The sequence below is a fragment of the Conger conger genome, chromosome 3 (assembly GCF_963514075.1).
Source record: "Conger conger chromosome 3, fConCon1.1, whole genome shotgun sequence".
In the NCBI taxonomy this organism is placed as follows: Eukaryota; Metazoa; Chordata; class Actinopteri; order Anguilliformes; family Congridae; genus Conger; species Conger conger.
The window spans coordinates 36953842-36977415 of record NC_083762.1 but is presented as its reverse complement, the minus strand read 5'-3'; the positions used below and the strand labels follow the sequence as shown (position 1 = coordinate 36977415).

The following is a 23574-nucleotide window of genomic DNA, read 5'->3' as shown; positions in this document are numbered from 1 at the left end:
CATTGCTGTTTTGTTGAAGGCCTTATTTGAAAAATAAGTCAAATCAAATTGTATTCCAGGAAAACAGATAATGCTAATAAGACCTCTTGACCTAAGCAATTAATGAGCGACCATCAAGATAGACTGCTGGCATTGCAAAGAATATGAAGACTCTTTCTCTACAATGCAAAATTGATGTATAATACAGAACTCCTTGGTTTTATCCAACAGAAACGGGTAAACTATACTTTCTTCTGAGGTCTGAAAATCTTAATATGGGTCCTCCAGTAAAAGAAAGAGGCATTTTGAAAAATGATTGCATATTTTAATGATCATGAATACAACATGTTGCTGAGGTATGCACTGGCACAATTGAATAGGATGTCATGCCATTGAGGGATTCTTCATGCTGACACAGGGGGCAAAGAAATTAAATCCAATGAAAGTTTTTCAAGATAGTTTCCCTCTATCGAATACAAATTCGTATGGTTGCACTCCAACAGCTGTTAGATTTTCATTGTGCCATAAATCAAAATTACCAAATTACCAAAGTACCTGAATTAGAAAAATTAAGAACTCGCCAAATTCTGATGAAAAACATTAACAGTCAATTTAAACTTAATAAAAATGTTCTTGCCAACATATCTACAGTGATGTATTTAAACATTCAAAATTACACCCGTACCTTTCTATCCCAAACATTTAAAACAAAGGAATCTTTATGAAAAATGCTGCCTTAAAGATTTGAGCAATTTGACTTTCATTGCATCTCTGTACAGTCCAGAGTACGGACATGCCTTTAATCTGATCCAGGCAGATATTTGACTACAATAATCAGATCATTGAGAGAGGCGAGAAAGCCAGCTCATCAAAAACTGAATCAATAAGGGACACTGCAAGACTGAGGATGATAAATGCCAGCAGCGTTGACATATTCCAGTTTTATGATGCATTTCAGGGAAGCACAGGAAGGACTATGTTACGCAATAACAATGCAGCAGGACAGAAGAATGAACAAACTGGAACTGTTCAGTTGAAATACTTGAAGCCGAATTAGTTGAACGTTTAATTGCAAAGACCCCTCTCCAAAGCCAAAGGTCACCTGCAGGCTGCAGCAACCAGAATCACACTGCATGGCAGGTACGAATTGACAGACGACAAGATGGAAATTACCTTCTGCACATCAGGGCAACTGTGCAGAAGGTAAAGGTGTGGTGACAGGCAGCTCAGGGGAGAGGGAAGCACTCACTGCAATGAGAATGAGAATGGGAAAATCAATGTTGTGGCATGCCACACAGTTTCAACTGGCTTACTGTCATATCAATGTTATAATCAACTAATGTGATTAGAATGTACAATGCTCATCGGATCTAAAAAGATTAACCAGCCCTCAACAGCGAGAATATTACTGGGAAGTGAAGACTTGGGCAATATATGCTTTAGGAAATCTTTCAAAGGCTTTCAATGGGGAGGCAAAGCGGATGTCCCACGGCATTGCATTTCCGGTATACTAAATGCTATGCTAGTGCATTTCATCATCAATGACAGCAGTGACTGAAGTATTAAATCGTTCTGCACCCACAGAATTACAAGGCTCTGTATCATCAAAAAAGATCGACCTGCAGCATTTCATATTTAATTTTGGGGTCAGTACAACTGATTTTGATGGAGCAGGTCACAATGGACTTCATATTAATATTATTCAATGAGAAACAACCAAGAAGACTGCCTAGGAAAAGGTGACAGCATTCAAATAACAAGGCTGGAAACAGCATCCATCAAAAGAAGATGGGTAAAAGATGTAAGGAGCAAATGTTAAACAGTGGTCTGGGGTAGCAGTGGGAACCACCCCAGCTGTTTTAACCAGCATCATTAACAGGATTCATGTCTTTTCTCCCAGCCAAGCTACCAAGCAGATATCAACCTGGATTGAAGAGACCAGACTGAGCCAAATACAATTTTGGAGAGAGTTGACAGTCACTCGAGATAAACAGACTTATGGACAAACAGCAGGCTTTCAGGTTATGATCACAATGATGGAACAACTAAGAGAGGGTCACCTGCTCTAAGACAGGGGAAGAGGACAGACCACAAGAGGTTCACCAGGTCTGGCATGGTGGCTGTGGGTTTGGTATGGATAAAAGCAGTGGTCTCAAACTTGTTGCCACAGAGAACCGTGTTTATGTATTCATTCCAACCTATTAATGCTGCCTTAATTGATTCAAATTACACATTCATCATTATGTATTTAACTGCATTAAAGCACAGAATATAAGCAACAGTTGTTATTTTGACAGCACAAAAAACACATCCACTTTAAATACACTATGTGCAAACATCCAGCCCTAATTCAAGAAATAATTGAACGGATAATATAATCAAGGCTGGAATAAAAACCAGCATACACATGGCCCTCCATGACATTGAGTTTGAGACCATTGGATTAAACAGTGCCCCTGGTTCAATGTCTGATGTTCTCATATTTACATATTTTATGATGGGATGTGATTCACAAGCAAAGCACTTTACAGACACTGTCACTGAAGTTTGACTGACTGACAGTCCCAACATGGTAAAAGCAACGGCATTATAGCAATAAATGTTCAGAGTGTGAAGTTTGAGGCCAGGATGTCATGTGAAAATGGCACTAATGATAGGTCTCTGAAGAGCAATGTGTCAAGTTGTACAAAACGTAAAAGCAAAATTGGAATGGTTAAGACAAAAGTCAACTGAGGTCTACTTAAAAACACAGACAATTTTATTTAATGTAAATGCTGACCGCCTCTTGTTATTCAGTATTTTCTAACAAATATGCAAAAGATCATTAACATATATGCATGATGTATTATTATAGTGCTTTTATTGAAAGTACTTTATAATTAATGGCTCCCATTCACACACACACACACACACACACACACAGACACACACAGACACACACCATTGGTGAAAAGCTGCTATGCAAGGCATCCATCAGCTTGTTTAGAGCAATTGGGGGTTAGGTACCCTCCAACTGCCAGACAACCTATTGTTGCCCCTCTATTTTCCATTTACTGCTTATTTTTTGTCTTGTGGTGATTTGTCAGTGGTGTATCCAATGTGTTTCGCACTTATCAAGGAGGGCCTCTGTTTCTCTCCTCTATCAGACATACAGTAGATAAAGGTCAAAGTTCAACTGAGTATAGTCTCCACAGGAGCAACAGCGCCTGCTTTATTATGGAGAACAACAAAGCCCTCCAGTACAGCTGCCTTTATCAAAATCAGAGCCAGGGTCGAGTTAACATGCACAGAGTCTATGATCAGAAATGCCATTTCAGCTGCAGCCATTAGTCCACACGAACTACACAGATTTACTCTGGAGGCAAACATTTCTTCAGTATCTTTTATCTTTATCTCATGACTAATGCATTTGCAGACACAAAGGCATATCCACCTCTGATCCTTGAAAGTTTTTGCACATTTCTGTTTTAACTTCACAGTACAGTTGTTCATAAAGCCAACTTCTCTAAACCATATGTTGTTCTAAAGGATTGAACTATTTATGATTTCAAGAGTACTCTTGATACATGAAGCATCTTGCTATTGATTGGGGATAATTTTCGTACCGAATTGTAGAATTGCTTGCCCCCCTTCAGGGATATTAAACGGATATACATAAAATGTATCAGTCACACATAAACAGTGATCACTTTATTAGGTATTTGCTATAGCCCACAAACTACCACGGTTTGATGTTTTGTGTGTACAGAGATGGTGTTCTGCAAACCACTGTTGTAACGTGTGGCACCAACAATAATTCAAATTCAAATAAAGTTAAAGTCACTTAGATCCCATGTCCCCATTCGGATGTTTGGTCAACAACTGAAAAACTGAACCTCTTGACCACGTCTGCATGCTTGTATGCATTGAGTTGCTGCCATGTGATTGGCTGATTAGATATTTGCATTGCTTTTTCTTTAGTGATATGGTGTTATCATACTGCTAATTGGTGAGTGCAGTAATTAAATGTGAGAGCACATTCCTTCACCTATCATGCAGATTTCCTTTTCTCTCATGAAAATAGATAGCAAAAACTGTTGTTCTCTCACTTGGAGTGCAAGCCTTCATATTCCCCCAATGCTCTTGCGGACATATCTGTGTACTTGCCAATGAGGTTAAATGAAAATGGAGTAATATGATGACATCACACATACCTCCTTGATCTGGAGCTGCTAATGACTGGTCAAGAAGGCAACAGCTGGAGGAAGTTTGACTCTTATCAGAGCCAATAAAAGGCATTCATGTTTTACCTCTTTGACTGATATAGAATGACCAGAAAGCTTCCCCCTTCAGCAATTTCTGCTTTAATTTTCTGCATGTCTTGCCTGGGAATCCCTACTGGCCACTTCAAAGGCCATAAGCTTCTTACATCATCACTGAATACTGAGAGTCTTTTGATCAGTTAATTAGGATATGACTGTAAATAACGTTATACTAACTTTACTGCATGCTTGTCGATTACGCATGATCTGATCGGACCATTGCCCAATAATTGTGCTTAATCTGCCTCATTAAATATAGATAGAGAAACAGCTAAGCAGATAGCTAACTGTTGATTCTATGTCTTAAAATGAATAGTAAAATGTCCAATGGAACTGTCAAACAGGAAAAAATATTTCCTGAACCAGCAACTCTGCCCTTCTCCAACTAAAGAGAATGTAGGGGAGTAGTAAGCCTAGCAATTTCAATGGTCAAACCCACAACCTACTCTTATCTCTTTGTGACATTTTACAGTGTGGAAGTCCGAGAGCAAGGAGAGGGAAGTTTGGCAGAGCAGAGGCTAGAATGCTGTCAACACCTTTTGAACCAGGACTGCAAGTGTCCCATAACCCCAGCACATACATACACACACACACACACACACACACACACACACACACACCACTGATACGTCCCAGAAGTTGAACAGCACTAGTTTCAGATAGAACACACAGAGATGTTTACGAGAGTGCGGGATGAATCTGAATGCGCGCATACTTTCCAAGTGAGAGAACAGCAATTGGAATATATTTGAGAGCGTTCATACAGTTTTGTGCAAGAGCAGGGCAAATTTGAGGGTGCACATATATTTTTGCATGAGAGAAAATAAAATCTGCATGAAAGCTGAAGGAATCGTGCTCTTGCATTTAATTACTCTGCTCTTGACAATTGCCAATAAAATAACACTATCTGGTAAAAGTTGATGCACAGACAACCCTCTATTACTAATAACTAATATCTCCAACAGAAACTATTTTGAAATCGTAATTTTGCTATAACTCACTCCTTCATTTCTTACATTGTTCCCGACTTTGGAACCTAGGCCACATTCTGCCACACCCAATGAGGTAACTGTTTCCTCTAAGTTAAACAGCTGTAAAAAAAAATATATTCAAACAGCAAGACAAATTATTCAGCTCATATTTTCACCATTTCTCAAATTTAAATGCATGGCATAGACATGTCTAGTCTGGTCTGTATGTCACCATTTTACTTCAGTATGCATCTCTTGTCCACTTGTATTTAATAATTTAAGTTCAGTGTAAATCTCAGTTTTGGTCCAGTCTGTATACTTCATTTTTAACTCACTAGGCCCTATTTTGGTGACAAAAAAAGCGCAAATATGCCTGTGAGCAAGCAGAATTGTTAGTTTCACTATGCACAAACATAATGTTTCGCAACAGGCTTAGCAGGTTCAAGGTCTGCAAAAAACCCACTTGCATCTACATGGGTTGTGCTGCACAATAGGGAGTGCATCAACACAAACATTTGGTGCTTAATAATGCATTTTCCTTTAACCCACACAATGTTTTAGCTAAAATACTGGCTCGTTGTGCTATTGTAATGGCATTATGAATGTGATCATATCAATGCATGAACACAAAATACTAACAACAAGAAATATTTTGTTTAAATTTGACTATTTGAAATGCAAGCTGTGTGCAGTTATGCAGTACAACATCAGTTATTTAGGCAATGCATTTGTATGGAGTTAATGAGTGTAAGCTACATGAAAGAAGCACAAGAGGTGAGAGCAGAAGACAGGCACTACACCTGTCTAATAGTGTAAGATACACATTTGTTAAATGTTTGTGAAATGTTATGTTGATTTTTTAACTTTCCCTGTTGTAAAATCTATGCCAGCTTGACCATCTTGAAAATTCCTGGGTATGAGCTGGTCAACCAGCTAGTGCTGGTAGCTTGTCTGAACAAAGCTTGAGCTGGTCAAACCATGTTAAGCTGGGAGCTGGTCTGAACTTGTCAACCAGCTAAACCAGGTTTAGATGTAAGCTAGTTTAGCAGGTGACATTACAGGAAGGGCAATTACAGGCGGTGGCCAGCCACGGAAGGCATGGAAATTTACTTCATACACTGAGCCCTGGATTCCCTGCTTGCACATAACTTGCTTTTATTTATGTGCTTGGCAAGACTAGGTCAATGATTGCGTGAACCTCTGGAATATTAAAAATATATTTCAGATGTGTGGACCGGTTGGAGGGTACATTACAATATAGCTCTCCAAAAGACTTTGTGAGATGCTGCAATTCTACAAGACATAGGGATGGCAGTGTAGTATGATGGTCAGTAAGCTGGGCTTGCAACCTAGGTTAAATTCCCAGGCTGCCATTGTGCCCTTGAACAAGGTATTTAACCTGTACTGCTTCAGTTTCTATCCAGCTGTATAAACAGATGTAAATTTCTTTTACAAAAGCGTAGAAAAGAGAGAGCAAGGACTGGTTTCGCTCAGGAGCCGACATTCACCTTATCAAGGGCATGTCTGAAATGAATGAAACCTATTGGAAGTTTTTTTACAGTTCATTTTAAATAGGGGTATTAAACAAAAAAATGGACGAAAATGAAACTAAGAATAAATTCAGACTAAATGTGCATCTTCTTTCCTGCTCTCTGGCTCGCAGGCCAAGCTGAAGCAGCAGTGGCAGCAGCAGCACAACAGAGAGGCCGACCGCAGGGTGTCTCTGCCAGCTGCCTCCTGCTCCTGCCCAAGTCACCCTGCACTGCTGTTCATGGGAACCATTTAATATAGTCTTCAGCACTGGAATATAAATGGAAACTGTACTGTATATTGGGAAATAAATATTAAAATGAAAACTATTCACAGTCCCACCTTTTTTTTTGATATTGCAAGGCTCATAATGGAGCCTCTCATAATTCGTTTGCTCTTTGGCCAAGGCAAAATTAGCAGTGGGCTGCAGCACTAACACGTTGTTTTTAGAGGGAAAGAAATGGGGTGATCTAATTGGCAATAAACCAAACCCCCATCGTATTAATCTATTCAGTATATTTTTCAAGTGTGGCACAGTCGCTCTATAGTAGGGGGTTTTTGTGGTTGCCTTTCAGCTGTCAATGAAGGTCTTGAGAACAAGGTGTGTGGATTCTTTAGCCAATGAAAGACTTCAATGAACCACGGGTGCCGGGAACAACCCGAAAACCAGCAGACACTGCGGCCCTCCAGGTCTGGAGTTTGACACCTGTGCTCTATAGCCTGGTGTTACAAAATAAGCAAGTTGGACACGCCCTAATTCTCCACCACCTTGCTTTAGGGCTAGTGTTTGACAATGGTGCCTTGACAGTGAAATTAGGTTCAGAGTGCATGTTATAGCCTAAAAATCGTATCATTAAAGTGAAAATCTATGCCACTTTCTCCATAGACTTCTTGATGTGTATGTATGTATGTGTGTGTGTGTGTGTGTGTGTGTGTGTGTGTGTGTGTATTTCTGTGTGTGTGCAGTGGTTCCATGCTATTTTTCTCCACAGTTCCTGTCTTGCAACAGCCTGCCATCCCAATAAGCCATCTATGTACTGTAAGAATGTCAAATCCACACTCCTGTTGTTCTGATTAGACCCCCTCTTAAACATATGCCCTTTCAAGTGAAATTAATCAATCTCTTTATTACTCCAGAGGCATCCAGAGCTACAATCATTACCCAACTGCAGAGTAAGAAATTAAGGTGCTTATCACGCAGGGAGTGGGTCCTTAGTACGCCATAGTTCTATTCAGGTTTTCTCTAGGAGAGGTAAAATGTTAGCTGCCTGATATAGGCACTGATATGAACACTCAGTGAGAACTTTATCAGGTATTTATTAGACTTATTTTTAGACTTAAGACTTCTGCTGCTGTAGCCTATCCACTTAGAGGTTTGACGCGTTGTGTGTTCAGAGATGCTCTTCTGCATACCACTGTTGTAATGCGCGCTTATTTGCGAAGTATGAGATTAAAAGCTGTGAAATGTCACTTCTCTGCTACAATAAGTCACACTTTGTTTGAGGTGATCACAAACGGTTCGTATACAATTTAAACAAACCTCAATGTTGCCTGATGTTACAATTTTAAAGTATGCGCAGGACATTTGTCATAGAGATATGGTACAATTGTATAACATGCATAAATCATGAATATCTGCAATATTTTCCATGAAAAAAAAAACTTGGTCCAAATCGGCATATTCTGTATGGATGTTGAAACCAGCAAACAATTAGGAATGCCGTTTATTTTTAATTTATTGCAATAATATAGTTATCTTTTTCTGCATTCTGTGAAAGACAGAAATTGTGCCCCTTACAATGAAAACATTTCCAGAGCTGTGTATAAATAGAAACATAAAAATTATTCAAATGTCTATGCTGTTAATTTTATTACCACAGAACTGTTCTGAGAACTTTATGAGAGTTCCGAGTTTAATGCACACTCCCTCCTCAGCAAATTCCCAATGGCGAGTATGTTGGTACTGTATTGACTTCTTGAAACAGACATTTCAGCTCCATAATGATAATGCAAGCTCCCCACCCAAGGGGGAGCGCCAAATGAAACACAAAACCACTGTACATGCATATGACAATTAATATATAGAATATAATTACTCTCATTATCTCAATATCATGATCTAAATTGATATTCAGACACTCATACACAGACAGCTAGATAACAGGCACAGTGGCCTCAATTAAGCAGCATAGAATACAACAGGAATGTTGCTTTTAACTCTAGCTGGAGATTTGAATGGTCAGGCAACTTTGATTCACTATCATTGTTGAATGATAACAATGCAATTCACAATCTGAAATATTTTGAAACATGGCAAGACTTATGTTTCTTCATACTGCACTTTCAGCTGAAATAATAGATGTAGGGGTAAAGTATAAGGATTTCTGAAAAAGAAAAGAAGTAGAACTCAAAGAATAAATCTCCTTTGGCATAATGAAGTATTGATATTCACAGTCATGTGATTGTTTTGTGATTAAAACAATCTTTACAGCATGTGTGGGATTCTATCTTACTCCTACACGCTCTCACCTTGGTCATAAATCCAAAGGAAATAGCAGCACGTCATTCTTTACAGCTTTGAAAGCTGGGAATGGATTACTCTCCATCATTACATGAGATTTCATTCAGTGCTGCTGCTGTAGATGGACAATCTACCTGAAAACATATATGATTATGTTAACAGCTTTGTAACCTGCAGTGATACCTACTCCCATTTTCTTTAAGATTTCAAATCTGGGAAGAGTACTCCCTGGGAAAATTGCATGTGTGTGAATCACCTTGTACTGAGCTGAAAGGTTAACCATTGTATGGAAATCCAATTATTTTGAGTAACACTTCAATAAATGCATTCTGTGCCTCATATATAGTTTTGCGATAAAAATGCAAGAGAAAGCAATCAACACAGTTCAATGTCGCTATTAAAAGACACCCCTTTAAACAGATGGTGTCCAAGTACAGTAAATTAACTCATATGCTTACACCAAGAAATATGAGTTTCGTGCATATGGGTTCATTTAACACATTATATTATCTCCTAATACGGATGTAAAGAAAGCAGAACAATGCATTACAGTTTACTACAGCTACAATAATTCTACATGTGATCATCATGAAGGACTGCAGCTCACTGGATGTTATTAGTTTTTTGCACCATTCTGTATAAATGTCAGCGAAAATCCCAGGAGATCAGCAGTTACTGGCACCAACAATCATCCCACGGTCAAAGTCACTGAGATCACATTTCTTCTCCATTCGGATGGTTGATGTGAACATTAACTGAAGCTCCTGACCCGTATCTACATGATTGTATGCATTGCACTGCAGCCACATGATTGGCTGATTAGATAATTGCATAAATAAGTAGGTGTACAGGAGCTCCCAATAAAATGCTCAGTGTGTTTCAGATGTGTAACCACCACAAAGACAGCTTTAAGAAACAGCTGAATGGGGTCAGTCAGTGATTCCGTTCAAATAACACAATTCAGTATGTCCCTGCAGGTATGGAAATACATGCAATCAGTCAAAAATGCGGATTGGGAACAGTTTTGTCAGTCAGATAGCCATAAATTACTGCTCTTACCCATTTTCCAGGTGTAATGGTTCTCTTTGGGAAACTCCAGATCAGCATTGGCTTGCAGTACAAGGAGAGACACGATAAGCAGAAGGTAACTCTCAGCCTGCCATGTCCTGGCAACAACGCCAAAATCATCTTGTACAATCATAGTCCAGCAGGTTGGCTTTCTGTCCGGTCTCATGCCTGTAGAAGAAGACAGAAACATATTGTATGAGGAGCATTCGTTTCATATATTAGTCATCTATACAAAGAGATATTTGCTGAAAAAGTTCAGACTGCCAACTGAATACCTTGGTCATACTGTAAACCAGGAGAGCCACAATAACCACAAAGCACTACGACCCACTTATAACGATATTCACTCATATTGGCACTTCCTACCAAATTCCATAAACCTGTAGATAACACCAGTGTACATGTGGACCTTATACAAGTTACATACTTTTCTAGGTACGACTGTATATCATTTATGAGTTTAAATCAGTAAGTCGCATCACTACAGTATAGCTGGAGGCAAAAACATTGCAAGTTATCTCCTCAAATGGAACAGTGTGCGGAAATGTGAACTCATGGTGATTGCCCAATGCTGACCATTTACATTACAATGATTGCATGGATATTTTATTTAAATTATTAATATTAATTTTACTAGACTACAATGCATTGTTTCTATGTGGTTGAGGGTGAGATAAAGGCATTATGCAACAAAACTGCATATACCACAGCATTCATACCACAATTAAGATTGAATTACAAGATATTATCCAATTAAGCGCCTGATTTAGCAAAGATCCTTAGCAAAAAAAAGTATATTTTATCACAATGCAAGCTAATAATACAAATGATTGGTGCAAAATAAATACCATGACCAATCATTGGTCATGTTATTAGTTTTGTGTGCGCCAAAAGGTTTGCACATGATAAAAGCCTTAATGAAGCTGGACCATGGCTGTGTACTTCAGGGGTAAAGCTATACAACTGAACAAATGTATAATCAAGGAAGGAGATATCAGCCTTGAAAAAATTAAAGGAAACCTCTGGCATTCAGATAATTCTTACTTAATTTACTTATCAGACTATGAATAAATGAATTCAAGCAATACATTTTTTATTTTATTTTATTTTTTTATTTACTGCGAAAATAGGGGCTTATCCAGTCTTGAATTTCCTGGGCACCGCCATATTTGCATATTCAGAACTATACATAACGAGAAATTGAACAAGAGCTGACTTATGTCTAAATGGTTAAATATTTACAATGCCTCATTGTGCAGCTTGTGGCTGCCTGAAGCAGGCCTAGAACAATATACATTCACTGAGCACTTTATTAGGAACACCTACTTGTACGCCTTCTTATTCATGCAATTACCAAATCAGCCAATGGTGTGGCAGCAGTGCGATGCATAAGATTATGCAGATACGGGTCAGCAGCTTCAGCTGATGTTCACATCAACCATCAACCATGTTGGTGCCAGACGGGCTGGTTTGAGTATTTCTGTAACTTCAGATTTCCTGGGATTTTTTTATGCAAAACAGTCTCTAGAGTTTACTCCAAATGGTGTGGAAAACAAAAAAACATCCAGTGACTGGCAGTTCTGCCAACGGAAACACCTTGTTTATGAGAGAGGTCAATGGAGAAAGGCTGACAGAAAGGCTACGGTAAATCAGATAACCACTCAGTACAATTGTGGTGAGCAGAAAAGCATCTCACATTGCACAACACATCAAACCTTGCGCTACAACAGCAGAGGACCATGTCGTGTTCCACTTCTGTCAGCCAAGAACAGAAAGCTGAAGCTGCAGTGGGCTCACCAAAACTAGACAGTTGAACACTGGAAAAAAGTAGCCTGGTCTGATGAATCTCGATTTCTGCTGAGGCATATAGATGGTAGGGTCAGAATTTGCCTCCAACAGCATGAATCCATGGACCTATCCTGCCTTGTCAACAGTGATGGTATGTGGGGAATGTTTTATTGGCACACTTTGGGCCCGTTAATACCAATCAATCATCGCTTGAATGCCACAGCCTATTTGAGTATTGTTGCTGACCATGTGAATCCCTTCATGGCCACAATGTAATGCACAATGTTAATGCATCATGTCACAATGCAAAAGTTGTCTCAAACTGGTTTTATGAACATTATGACAATGAGGTCAATGTTCTTCAGTGGCCTTCCCAGTCACCGGATCTGAATCCAATAGAACACCTTTGGGATGTAGAACAGGAGATTCACAGCATGAATCTTCAGAAATTGCAGGGGGTGGGGAGGGGGGAAAGGCATGACAACTGAACAAGGAACGGGATGACCAAATAAAAAATGACAGACATGGTAAAATGAACTACGTGGGCCATTTCCAGGACTGGCTGCAAGAACGAGACATGCTAGCTGATTTTGACAGGCACTGAAGTCTGGAATACAGCGTCAATTTTCTATAAATCGCTTGCCATTATTTTTTGGAGCTAACATTAGTTAATAGTCTAACGTTAAATTTCCTTCCGATGATGGTGAACTAATTAACTTTTCTTTGGCAATGATGCAGTTAGCTTTTACTTGCTGCAGGCAACAGGGACCATTTTTTCTCCCGCTGTATTTCAATTAATACACTTTTTTCTAAACTAAAAATAAATTGTCCATAGCTATATTACTTTGGTAAGTTAGCTGTGGCATAAGTGGGATAATACCATATGAGCGAGTTAGTTTTTGTGGAAACAACTGGAAACAAATTATACAACCATATTTCCTCACAAACAAAAGTCTCGTGCCAGAGAATCAAGTATAAAAAGAGATATGAAGGTGTTGATTGACTATGTGATGTTCAGACCTGATTAGAGGAAGAACTTTCTGAACTATAGTATTCACCCATATGCAACAGGTTTCTAAAAATCATATATGTTGATGTTTTAGTATATTACATGATCATCCATTGGAAGGTTTCATACAGTAATAATTTGGAGACAATTAGTAGCACTCTGTTAGTGTTTGAGTGTGTTTGCATATAATATAAGGTACTGCCCCCTGTTTGGTACTGCCCACCTGTTGGGAAATCCTGCACTTTCTCTATCATGCAGACTTACAATAGTCATCCACAGCACATCTTTATTCATACACACAGTTTGAAAGCTCTCATGCCTTGTTATGCAGGGTAGATCTATAATGGAATCACAATTACAATATAGTCCATTGTCGAAGCAATCACTTGTGAAGTGTTGGTAGCGATGTTCATCCTACAGCTTTAATCCAGTCTTTATTATGTTGGGGGTATTGCGGAAAACTGTGAAAGCGAAGACCTAGATCTATATTGTTCTTGGCCTGCTTGAGACAGCTGGACAATGAGGCATTTTAAATATTGAAAAGTTTCGACATAAGCCAGCGCTTGTTCGATTTCTAATTATGTCTGCACTGAAACAACTGCAACCATGTGACATCATGCTCCCTAGATGCTTTGCAAACTTGCACGCTGGAAATTCAACACTGGATAAGCCCCTAATAAATAAAAACTAAAGCTCAAAAAAATGTTTTACTGCTGGAATGTATTTATTCATGGTCTGATAAGTAAATTAAGTAAGAATTATCAGAATTTCAGGTTTCCTTTAAGGATATTAACCATTTTTTTAAGTAGGCAATATCAGCCTTGAGGTCATAGAGGGTATAAATCATTTTTTAGGTGGTAGATATCGGCCTTGAAATACTGTATTGGAGGACATTAACCATTTATTTTGGAGCAAGATATCAGTTCAAGTGCTTATTACCGTTTTTACCCTATTAACCCTTTTTTAAAACTGCAGTGTCAGCATTAAATGGTGGATATTAAAACACAGCAGCTATTAAATTGCAGCTCATTTGCTTCAGCTTCATGGCCTCATTGATTCATAGCCTGAGGCTTTAGGATGAGTGCTAGGTTTTCTTATTCTGTAATTATACTGTAACAAAATAAAATTGATTAATTACAACAAAAGTTGTCAACCACATGCTGAAAAAAATGGTTTCCATTTCTATCTTTTCCAAAACTGGCAATCTGAACTAAGGATTTATTTGAAACTGAAATGTATTTTTCAGGACAGCTGTGAACAAAATGTCTTTTTTTTTTTTAACTCTATTTTTAGGCTATTTAAAATGCATGTCTGTTTTTAAGGATTGCATCTGCTTTAAAGATAATCAGTTTCACATCATTCCCCTCAGATGAGGTGCATATGACGATTCTACAGTATATGTACCACACGTGCCATTAGAAGGCATCATAATATGCAATGTTCTTTGACATTGGTTTCAACAGTTTCCCAGTACTTTTACAACATTAAATTAATTGAATTAATCTTTCTTTCCAGAGTATACTTTGTTCATCCGGTCTTTTATGGGTCTCTGAATAAAGCATACGAGTTGATCAAACAATAACTAATAAACTTAAATATGCATTTGAATTATTTCACTCCAGTTCTCAGGAAAGCCAGATGCTGCCAGGTGGGCTGTTGGTTGATTTCATTCAGGAAAATTAGATTTTTATCTTATTGCTTTTACAGTGTTTCACCACTGGCAAAAAGCAATTTGAAAGAGAGAGAGAGAGAGAGAGGAGAGAGAGAGACCCCTCTCTCTCATGCTAAATGCTGATTTAAATGCCTGCCTCAGACACATAGATATGTAAATATATTACATTTCCCAATCAGACATACATTTATGGCTGCCAGACAGCCTTCATCAGTCCAATACCCTTGGTTGGGGGGGGGTAGGTGGATGATACAGCATACAATCTCTCAGCCTCAACCAATTTCTCTTCCGCTGACATTGTTCTACTAAGCAGTTACCTAAAGAACACCGCACTGCAAAAGGTCTCTGTGGCGAAAGGGATTACAATCTTACCGATGTTTGTCTGCTTCAATAAAGATCAAATTCATTGTCAAAACTGCCATGTTTAAAATTCATTATGTGGGTTTGTGATGTGGATTCTCCATGGTTCATCAGATCCCTCCTCATGGAGGGAGTGTGATGTGAGGTGTTGGTTTGAGAAAATGCTCAGGTGTGCTCCACCCTCCCTCCCCCCTGCGAGCAGCTCAGCCTCCCACCGATGTGTTAGAATCACTCACGCCTTTTCAGAATAACTGGGTCAGCAGCACCTCCGCATATACACAGAGACTGAAATTGGTGGTGGGGCTGGAAATGAACGATATGAGTTTGGGGTTATGAAACGAAGCAGAACTCATGATAGGAAAACGAGCTGCTGTTAGAGATTCTGCGCGCCCGCTGTCTGTCACGTGACTAGCTGCGCTAGCCAGGGGATCGTCGTGTCTATGCCTGCTTTTGGTTAACAGGTGGCTGCGATAATTAGTCTTTGATTATAGGCACAGAACAATTGCAGAAAGCAATGCCTGTGGCAAGGGTCCATCTGACTTCTGCCCCATCACTGTTCCATCATCCCAGTCTCTTCACAAAGCCTGGATCCAGTTTGGCTGGAGACAGCAGAGGTATATTTGTTCCCAGCCTGTTTAACCCAGATGCCATCTTTTGGATAGATTTGCATCCAATTTATTTAATCCATAGAACCTGTTTTGATCAGATAACTCCCATCAAGAAGTCTTCATGCATTTCCTTCTGTGTATCTGTATGCATTAGTGTTTCCAAATCTGTTTACATTTTACCAACAAATCTGAGTATTTTACCTCACATTACCCAAATTTATCGTATGTTTTAGAATACAATGCTATCGATACCCGTTTCTGAAAATGCTGTTTTTATTACTTTCCTGCAGCAAGTCTTTGAATAATCCTGACCTGTAGATAAAGAACCACCAGGGTCAACCCCAGATATACTGTCATCATTCTGCATTCTGCTCTCTGCCTGGTATTTTTACAATTTTAAACAACCCAAAGGGATATGGCAATGTCATTTGGACAGTATCATGAAAATTTAAATGGGGAGCCAGAGGGAAACACTGTAGCATTCAAAGTCCTTTAGTCTTTCAGGACTGCATTACTGAGATAATACATTTAGTTTGCACACATGAATAAGTATGAAGGCCACAGTAGGATGCAAAACAAAGATGTGTCTTCTTAGCCTTACCTGGTCTAAACCAGTTACATGTCATTTAATAATCTAGAGTTATTAGAGACAGGGGGAAATGCATTTGCATACGAGTATGGCTATTGTCTGTCCAAAGGAAGAAGAGCATTTTTATTATTTTATGAGCTATTTGGTGTGAGATGATCAAAAGTGCAGAAGAGAGCTGAACTAGCGTGGCTTATTGGAGTTATTCTGCATCCCAAGACCATCGCCTTTCCAAACCAGCAGCATTCAGGCTCCTCGTCATGACCATGACATCTATAAACTGTTTTTTAATGATTATACTGATCGCGATATGCTAAAAAAGTAATGATACACCTGCAGCTATATAACTTCCAGGGTATAACCTCTGGTCCAACCAAAGATGTCAGCGCGACTACGATTACTCACTTCATTTGCCAGAAGATTTGATAGAGAATCAATGGAGGTTAAATTTGGAGCAAGTGTAGCATCTCTGATCAAATTTGATCTTTTGTTGAATGCAGAACAACATGCTGGTGCCGCAAATCTGTATGATTAATGTGTTATTTTCTAACTTTTGCAGTTTCTTCAGTTATTTTAACCACTGCTGAGTTTGCCCATGTTGCAATATACTGTAAATTGTAATCACTAATACAGCATTCATATTTTGCTTTCTCTCAGCCTGTAACTTGCTCATTTTGACAGTTTGTTAGCAGTTGAACATTAACGTCAGCTACCTGGATAGCCAAGTAGCTTATAGATGAAATCAGAATGTTTCTAAACAAAGGTCGCTAAGATACTTCCCGGTGGCCACTCAGCCGTGGAATGAAGTAACGTTACTTAAAAATCATCTGAACCAGAGCTGTGTAGAAACAGCTATGTTGAAATCGTGTTGTGTTGTGTGTAATCTGGCAAATAGTGGATTGGGCTTTTTCCCATTCTTAAAATGGCGGATAACCCAGATTCTACAGTCCGTTTACAGGGTGGCCTCAGGTGCTTGGCACAGTTAATGACAGCTGACACAGACATGCCTGACATAAGTTTCAAAGTAATAAAAAATAAAGCCGGAACTTATTGTATTGCTCATGCCCTTCACAAACAATGTTGACATTAGCTAATGAACTCCAGACACTCATTGGTGGCCGTACCGAGAAACACTGGGATGATAACTTTAAAAACATATAAGTAAAACAATTTAGTTCAGTTTACATTGTTTTTTATTCTAACATTGACTTTATGTGTTCAGACCTTGGTTAAATGACATGGAAAACACTGCCTGCTATTCACATTCTTCAACCTTTACATTCCTTCTTGCGTCATTCATATCTAGACAATCTAATCTTGTGTTCTAATCACACCGGTGTGACCGTATGTTTCGGGGAAAAGTCTAGCGCTGTAACACCCATATGACTGTACACGAAAACATTAAAATGGGTGATGTTTAATTTGGGTAATCCTGATTAATTAATGCTTAATTGGAGTTGAATATAAATTCCATAAAATACATAAAGTTTGCTATAAATATAGGCCATGCAAGTCATATCTTATACATTACTATGGCTGACCTCTCTTTATATTACATTAACATTTATGTCTTTATTAGAAGATTTTGCCTCATGGCATACTTTGGAGAGAGTGCATCTTCAAAGGCTGAGCTGATTTCTTTGGTGAGGCTCATGAGTCGAGTCCAACCATAGACCATATAAAATGGTTCCAACTGCCCAGACACCTCCTTCTGAGTTTGCGCAACACACTGGAGCCAGAACTCAGAAGATCCACACGCTGTTCCTATCCAATTCCAGAACATGTTCAGGTGCTTTCTGTCCTCAGCTTCTTTGGAATTGGCACAGAACAGTGAAAACATTGTTGTTGCCCTCCAGGCAGCAATTCCAGACAGCAATGTCTCTTCTAAAATATGTCAACCACAGCAATATCTTCCCAGGCTTTAGTTTTCCCCGGCCTTGACATTCCACTGCTTACCTCCATTTTACTCCGCACACAGCATGGCTCTGGCGTGTATACAGCATGTAGGAGTAGGATGCCGCTCCACATTTTACACCACTATTAGTTTTTATTCCAGTCCTATGTGCCGCAGACATAGTTTTATGTAGCCTATATAAACACAAGTAGCAGCATTGTGTGATTAAGCTGATAGGCTAACCAAAATGCCAATCAAACAACCACAAATGAACGACCGTACATACCTACGTCAGCGAGCCGTGGAGCCATACTGAGCTGGGGAACGAATGACCGAAAGGAGTGAATGAATGAAACAGCCACAGAGCCAATGAACTAGTTTGTGAATGAAGAGCTGAATGAGCCATTGAATGAGTGAGACAAATGCTATGCAATAAAAGTGATGAATGGTTTTACAAAGACCACAATGTGCATCGTGTCATTTTATTTTTGTAAGTAGTATATTGAAACATAGCTAGCTGTGTGTAGGCTGCAATAATACATTTCAGGTGTTGTCTTAATTGCATTAAAGTTTAATTTTAGCTAATGTTACACATATACAATGTAACTGTAGCCTCAATGTCTCATAGCTTACAATTTCTAAAGAAATGAAGCTTTGGAAGCAAAAAATGTTTATTAATGCTATACATTTTCCCCGGAGTAATAGGCTATGCTACAACAGGGAAACAAATGGCGTCAACAAGTGCTGTCTGCGGTTTACACATTATGCTAAATTAATATTAAAAGGGGGAATGTTACATCAATTCCACAACTAGACTGGTTGATATTCCGAGGGAGCCACACTTGGTGGCTTGCTTACGCTGTGAACCAATACAGTTCAATGCTGCAAACGAACTGAGTAACATATGAGACTCATGCACGTACTTTGCGGAAATGCAAGTGAACGAACGAGTGAGCCAAATGAACAAATCTTTTGAACGAACGGAGCTAAAAGATCTGGCTAAAGAATTTCAGTTTCATTGCAATTTTGTGCTCGGTTCACAAAATGTAATATTTTCATATGTAACATGGTTAGCTCAGCTAGTTCGCTGGTAAGCACGGACGTGCAGTGAAAGCGAAGGCTGGTAGCAAATTACCTCGACAACACTCCCCGATGACGTAATCCTCAAATTCAAAAGAACGTTGTTGCCCTTGGCTAGAGGCGAGTTCGTCTTTAGCTGACTGGTAACGCGTTCGTTCTACAAATATTTGGACAAGTGAGAGGCCGGGGTTCAAATCCCACCTCGGACTCAGGCAATTTCTCACCTGTTACACATATTCAATAAGGTAAAATTGATTTTAAACCAAGGTTTGAGGTCATTTAGCAGGCCAACAATTCCATTCAGCCTACCCACATATCAGTGGCTTATTTAATTATGGAACGAGAACCCGTGGTATATCGTGGATATTGGCACAGCTAGCGGGGTAGTTAGGCACGACGCGTAGCTAAGCAACAGTATTAACATTAGCTACTAGCAATAATGTATCCCCACTGCACTAACATTAGCTTGTTGTAGACTTGTATCTGGATGCTGCCAGATAATGTGCAGTTACTGAATTAACTCATAACATCGTTATGAGTCATTATTTGCTTCACCGGGGTTTGGTGGTCTTGCTGGTATTTCGATCCGAGGATGTTGCCTTTGTTGTATTTTTTCATTCCTACTCCTTTCCGAATCCCTGTGAAGGTCAAAGGACTCTTTAAAATCACTAATTTTGCTTTACTTTGGTAGGCTACTAGTGGCGAGATGATGATAGCATTAGGTTAATTTTGGTTACAAAGACAACGGTGATCTACAAACCTGGAGTAATATTAAAATGTGTGAACATTCCGTTTAGCCGTGCATATATCCTGGATATTGGCACAGATGGAATGCAAACTGACCAATAGAGAGAATGGACCGGACCTATCCATTGTATAATAGTCATTAATCCTTTTGATGATTTGCGCATTAGCCCTCAGAGACCAATGGACCGACGTAGACCAACCAGCGGTCAAAAAAGCATTCTTCCTAATTAAACGTTAATAAATCAAACATTTCTAAACTGTAAAATGTGTTTAGAAGCAAAGATTCTCACTAAAATAAAACAAGGGCCGATCCATTTCAGGATTTTGTGCAACCTCTGGTCTTCATTATTTAATTGACTCAATCATATGTTATATGACATGTGTATTTTATGTTTTCTGTGATGTGTGATATAGTTTTTTATTGATTTATTTATTTATTTTTGTCATGCATAGACCTTGGAGTGACAGAAATATGAATAAAAAGCCTCAGATCACATTGTGTGGGCTGTGTGTCCATAAAATTGTAACTTGAGATTTTTCTCTTTTTTTGGGTCCTTAATTTCCGTTCACACACAAATACTGCAATGAAATAACCTGGAGTGTGTGGCTTGTTTACGGAGTATAAACATGTAACTCTTCTGAAAAAAATGGCTCGATGTTGAAGGTAAACGCTAAAGACTGGAGTTAAAAGGAAGGAAAACCAGCCAAAACAAGTCTCTGTAAGCAGATCTCGAAACCCCTAAAACCTGCATGCTGCACATCTGAGTACAATGAGCTGAGGTAGAGTCCAGTTACTGGAAGGGCAAAGGAAAGCAACAAGCACCGATTTGATTGTCTGTCTGGCTCCCTGACATACACCCATACAAATGAATTCATAAATGAAATCTGTGCATTCATAAAAAGAGATGAGTTCTCCTGACAGTCATGTAGAGATTATATACTCTAAAATAACTGCGAGCTCAGGAGCGTGGCAGCATTGAAATGACGAAATCTGATTTGGTTTTTCATTATGAATTCAGTGCTGATAACACAGCTGGGTATACAAACAGTGCAGGGAGGAATGATATGCTTTTCTCCAGGCTGGGAGAGATTCAGCTACACCTCCTATACCAGACGGGTGGCGAATCGACCAACCGACCGGTCCTCCCATTAGCACAGCACATGCCACTCCAGAATTGATTAATACAAATATACTCCTCAGCCAGCTTCATAAATCAGCTCTTCGATTATCATATTTTAGGAAATCAGATATTAGTTTTAGAAATATTTTTTATAGTCTATTAGGACACCACTAACCAAGGCTGAGTCTGCATGTTTGTTTCTTATTCTAAAATTATAATTTCTTTCACATAGCCGAAAAAATTGTGTGCAGTGAATTTTTGACATCACAGAAGATGTTAACCATGATCCTTAACATGACTGAAAAACATACGTGGTTCATATCTCACATCAGTGAAACGATCGCACAATGGATTTGGGGCTTTAAGTGGATAACATTGCGGCGGTGACCTGGTCTTGCAGGTTCTTCCTATACAACATACGGAGAATCCGCCCCTTTCTCACCCCCTACTCGACCCAGCTCCTGGTCCAAGCGATGGTTCTATCCCGCCTGGACTACTGCAATTCCCTCTTGGCTGGCCTCCCAGCGTCCGCCATCAGACCCCTCCAACTTATCCAGAATGCAGCAGCTCGTCTGGTCTTCAACCTTCCCAAATACTCACACGTACTGCTTACTTCCCTCCACTGGCTGCCTGTCATGGCTCGCATCAAATTCAAAACATTGGTGCTAGCCTTCCAAGCAGTTAAGGGGTCTTCCCCAGCTTCTCTACAAACAATCATCAGACTCTACACCCCTGCCAGACCTCTTCGTTCAGCCTCCACAGGCCGCTTGGCACCTCCCCCTCTCCGAACCTCCACCTCACGCTCACGACTACTGTCTGTTCTGGCTCCACGGTGGTGGAACGAACTCCCCGTTGAGGTCAGAACTGAAGAATCTCTCCCCACCTTCAAGCGCAAGCTGAAGACACACCTCTTCAAGCAGCACCTCTCCCCATCCCTCCCTACCTCCCTGTGAACCTTAATTGTTGTCTCTGTGACTTGCTTTGTGTATCGGTATTTTTAGTTAGCTAGGTAAGCAGTGTTTGGATAGTGAACTTTGGTCACTTTTGTTCTGTTGTTTGTTTCTTTGTTCAAAAAAAAACAAAAAAAAAAACAATTGCCCCTCGTCCTTATCTTTGGTGTACAGGTAGCAGTTGAAATTGTACTTCCCTCTAGGGTCTTTCAGCGAACTTATCCCCAGTTATGGGTATGTACTTTGTTGTACGTCGCTGGATAAGAGCGTCTGCCAAATGCCAATAATGTAATGTAATGTAATGTATACATGCATAGTTATCCTGCCGAAAAAATCTAAAACGTTCAAGAGAAGGCCTCTTTCACCCCGTGATGTACCTGAACGGGAGGGCTAACAGTCATCACTTTCCGCTGATGGGTGAGTGGGTGGAGGGGAGGCTCTTCTTCGATGGAGGTTGTGTCAGGGAGGGAGATAAACGTAGCAGTGCCTGTCTCCTGACACATAATCCAGCAGCTAATCCTCAGTGACTGCTTCTGTGGAAGACCAGGGCATCACAGATGTGTCCGTCACTGACAACCAGCACAGATAACCCTGTGGCAAATAAGCACTGAATGAGACTCCTCTAGGGACAGGTCCTGTACCCAGTGTGCCTAGGAGCAGAAAGGAGGAGACGGTTACTTGTTTGAACTGCAATGGAGTCTCTCTGTTTTCCACATAAATATTGCCAACAGCAAACACAGTCTTTCACACTGTTCCATAGAGATGAGTGCGGGGTTTATGGCAGTGTTCCGCTAATTACATTTGAGCTAATTACCGTTATTACACTCATTCTTCGAAATGATGAAAGTTATGCATACTCCAACAGTGTAAACTGCACCTGAGGCTCTGTATTGACCCATATGCTTCCTCTGTTTAATAATCTTCACACGATAAACTCACCATGAGTCACATGGCCTAAATCCAATAACCACGTAGGAGGGGGTTCTGAAGCTTGGGTAAACCAAATCAGAGAAATTATGTTCCTATTTGCCACTTCTAATCTGCAACTTCAAGGAGATTACCTGAACTGAAATTAAATCCTGTATGTGTGCGGTTTTCCAGCATACAATCCTGTAACAGCAGGGCTGCAAGTACTCAACCGCAAAAAGACGGGAGCAGGATTAGGAGTGAAGCGCACAGGCCTTTCTGAGGGATGAACAAATCTTTTTCACAAACAAGAAAAAAAAAAGAAGCTGCATAGGAGATGGGATTTAAATGGCAAAGCAATTTGTCATTATCAGCAGTCGTATCAGACATATTCTAAACGAGCGGCTCCCCTCTCCTCCAGGGCCACATTCAGTTATTACCTGTCACCAGCAGACCAAGTCCTGTCCGCGGAGCTCATCCCGC

General features: G+C 39.7%; 1 protein-coding gene across 1 annotated transcript in view; it reads right to left on the bottom strand.

Moving 5' to 3' along the window:
• The window catches only part of LOC133124026 (thrombospondin type-1 domain-containing protein 7B-like), a 288207-nt gene that overhangs the window by 211302 nt on the left and 53331 nt on the right, over positions 1–23574 (bottom strand). The window contains exon 2 of the mRNA XM_061234839.1: positions 10362–10538. Coding sequence (XP_061090823.1) covers positions 10362–10536 — 175 coding nt within the window. The 5' untranslated portion in view covers positions 10537–10538. The remainder of the gene's footprint in view (positions 1–10361; positions 10539–23574) is intronic.